The 2,680-nt window shown below is 34.5% G+C and overlaps 1 protein-coding gene across 1 annotated transcript; it reads right to left on the bottom strand.

Moving 5' to 3' along the window:
* Positions 1-763: 763 nt before the first annotated feature.
* On the bottom strand, positions 764-1,573 carry her5 (hairy-related 5). Its single transcript, XM_061899596.1, has 3 exons — positions 1,468-1,573; positions 1,295-1,390; positions 764-1,227 (listed from the first exon to the last, which is right to left on the bottom strand). The coding sequence occupies exons 1-3, from the start codon at positions 1,513-1,515 to the stop codon at positions 793-795; spliced, it is 579 nt and encodes a 192-aa protein (XP_061755580.1). The 5' UTR covers positions 1,516-1,573; the 3' UTR covers positions 764-792.
* Positions 1,574-2,680: the final 1,107 nt, after the last annotated feature.

Raw genomic sequence — 2,680 nt, forward strand, 5'->3', positions numbered from 1 at the left:
TATATATATATATATATATATATACACACACATATATATATATATATATTTATCGAATTTAATAATACATTACATGTCTAAAACCCATACAGTAGTTTAAAAATTCAAATGAACACGTGACATATTACATTTAAATGTAATGTTATTTAAAAGAGAACATTACATTTTGGGATCTCCAAACCCCAAGTAATTAAAGACAAAAAAAAAAAAAAAAAGCTGAATCAAAAGTGAAAGTACACTGCTTTGCCAATGTTTTCCAATATTTCTAACAATTTAATGTCAAAATGTTTATTGTATTCTACAGAAAATAATGTATTTAAATTTGATATTTATACGGGAAAAATATGAAAATGTGCAGATAAGATGGAGTAAAAATAATTCTGCACAGTTTAATGTTTAGGCCGAATTGAAAAATCATGTGACTTGATTTGATTTACACTATCAACATGTTTACAGTCTTTGCAACAGCAGCATTTTGTTAAAAAATGAAAAATAAAAAAAATCAAAAATCAAAAAAATCTCTGGAACTCGGGTGGAGTCTGCAAGGTGGCCAATGTATGCTTATGCGTGTACGTTCTGCATGACAACATAGCAGCATCAGCATATCCAATGTGGATCAAAAATGTGGCAATCATCACCTTGATGAGCACTTCACTTGGAATGATCACAAACAAGTGGAATAAAAAAATGCCGTTCCATAAAAAATGTAAAAAAATCAAAAAAATTTAAAAAAAATCAAATAAAGACTGCTGAGAAAGTAAGATAGAAAAAAAAAGTATATCCGTGGATTATTTATTGTGACGTGTAGGCGAGCCAGGGTCTCCACACAGGATCCTGGCTTTGGACGCAGGCAGAAGGAGAGGACAGTTTCCGGGTGTCACACTGATTATCACCCCCCTGCGGCAGGTACCGCAGAGAAGAGGTTCCACCCTGCTGCGGATGTTGGGGGTAAAATGTGTGGGGGACATGTCCTGAGGACGACGCAATCATCTGAGCCTCGGGAGGTCCAACGGAATTTCGTCCAGCAGCGTTCCGGTCCTCCGCGGCCATGAAGTGTTTGATTGTCCGCAGACAAGATCTCATCCCGGCCCGGTAGTCACGGTGCTGCTGCCCAGGGCCGGTGGTCTTCTGGCCGCCGGACAATGACGTCACTGCACGGTTCTCTTTCAAGAACTGGACTACACTTTCGAGAATCTCCGCTTTCTCCACTTTGGGGTTCTTTAATTTCTGCAAAGTAAAGATCATTTCGGTTATTATTGAGCGTGAATGTTGACTGTAACGATGTACCGCCTACCTCATCCTGGGTGGTGTCCAGCATCAACAGGCGCAAAGTCTCCAAATTGTGGTTGATCCTCTCCCGCCTGCGTTTCTCCATTACAGGCTTAGTCACCTGTAAAATATAAGATGCGATTAAAATGATATAACTGTATTTTTTCGTGACAATTTTAGTTCTTCGGAATTCCTTACCCTCCTCACCCTCTGCCTGGAAGTCTCTGGTGCAGTTAACGGCTTCATGTTGGGCTGCTGAGCTCACCTGAAGCCCAGATTGCACATTTATCTGTGTGCCTTGCAGGTAGCCACGCCCACCGAGACCCGCCTTTCTTTCAACTTCACTGAAAACTTGCATTCAACCCTCACTATCTGTAATAATAGTTATTTTTTGATTTGTATGTCCTTAAAATAGTACATTCATATCAAAATGCATTTTGAATTAGACTTAGACAAACTTTATTGTTCCACACATGGAAAGGGTAAGGATGGAAAAAATAATGCAGGTATTAAGTAGACTAAAAATGTACCATAGTAGCAATATAAAATATAACATATATGTAATATTTACATATTATATATACAGTATATATTATACAGTGATATATTATATTACATGTTTATATAATATAGACAATATACAACAAATCCCAATTACCATGTACAATTGTACGGTTTCAATAAATACATGCAATTTAACAGTTTTTTACAAAGTATATAAATGTATTTTGTGTACATATGTTATTATTGTATTATTTACACACAAAAGCTAAGATAAAAAGACTAGATTTGAGGGGGAAATACACAAAAACCCAGTAAAATGAAGTGCATACAGAAAATTCCGCTTGATAAGCGGTAGAAAATGGATGGATGGAAGACATCCTAAACCAAGATTTGTAAAGCAATAGCAAGACTTTAAAGCTATAAATAAGTATGTTAATATGAGAATAAGCATATAACTTGCAATTCTTAAATCGAATATCCTCGAGATGTTGCAGAATCTTTAAACAAGATTTTATATGTGGGAAAAAAAATCTAAATATTTAATTTTCTCCATTTATTATTATCTAAACTACAATATAAAGAAAATCCATGCTAAAATTAAGATTAGTAAATTACTATAAATAAGTAAATAGTTCTGTATTGTATACATCTTGTACATTTTTGTTGAAAATTACATACATAAATGTGCCTGTATTAAATTACACATTTATTGAATTTCTTGAACAATTGCACAGTACAAAGCTTGCTCGTGTACGTTTATGTGGTGATTTTGTATTAATAATACAAGCAATTATACACCTCTACTGTATTATATTTACTTTTTCTTATACTGTAATTGTTCCTGTTTACTACAAGTAAATATGTGGCGTGGCTGCTGTAGCAAAGTAATCCAAAAAGTATTATTTAT

This window comes from Nerophis ophidion, linkage group LG05 (assembly GCF_033978795.1).
Source record: "Nerophis ophidion isolate RoL-2023_Sa linkage group LG05, RoL_Noph_v1.0, whole genome shotgun sequence".
Lineage (NCBI taxonomy): Eukaryota > Metazoa > Chordata > Actinopteri > Syngnathiformes > Syngnathidae > Nerophis > Nerophis ophidion.

What these genes read in the sequence shown, in the direction of transcription:
- her5 (XM_061899596.1), bottom strand. Translation starts at nt 1,515, where the DNA reads ATGAAGCCGTTAACTGCACCAGAGACTTCCAGGCAGAGGGTGAGGAGG. An exon ending in CCAGGCAGAGGGTGAGGAGG is followed by an intron (nt 1,391 to 1,467) that starts GTAAGGAATTCC and finishes TATATTTTACAG; the next exon opens with GTGACTAAGCCTGTAATGGA. An exon ending in TGGACACCACCCAGGATGAG is followed by an intron (nt 1,228 to 1,294) that starts GTAGGCGGTACA and finishes TTTACTTTGCAG; the next exon opens with AAATTAAAGAACCCCAAAGT.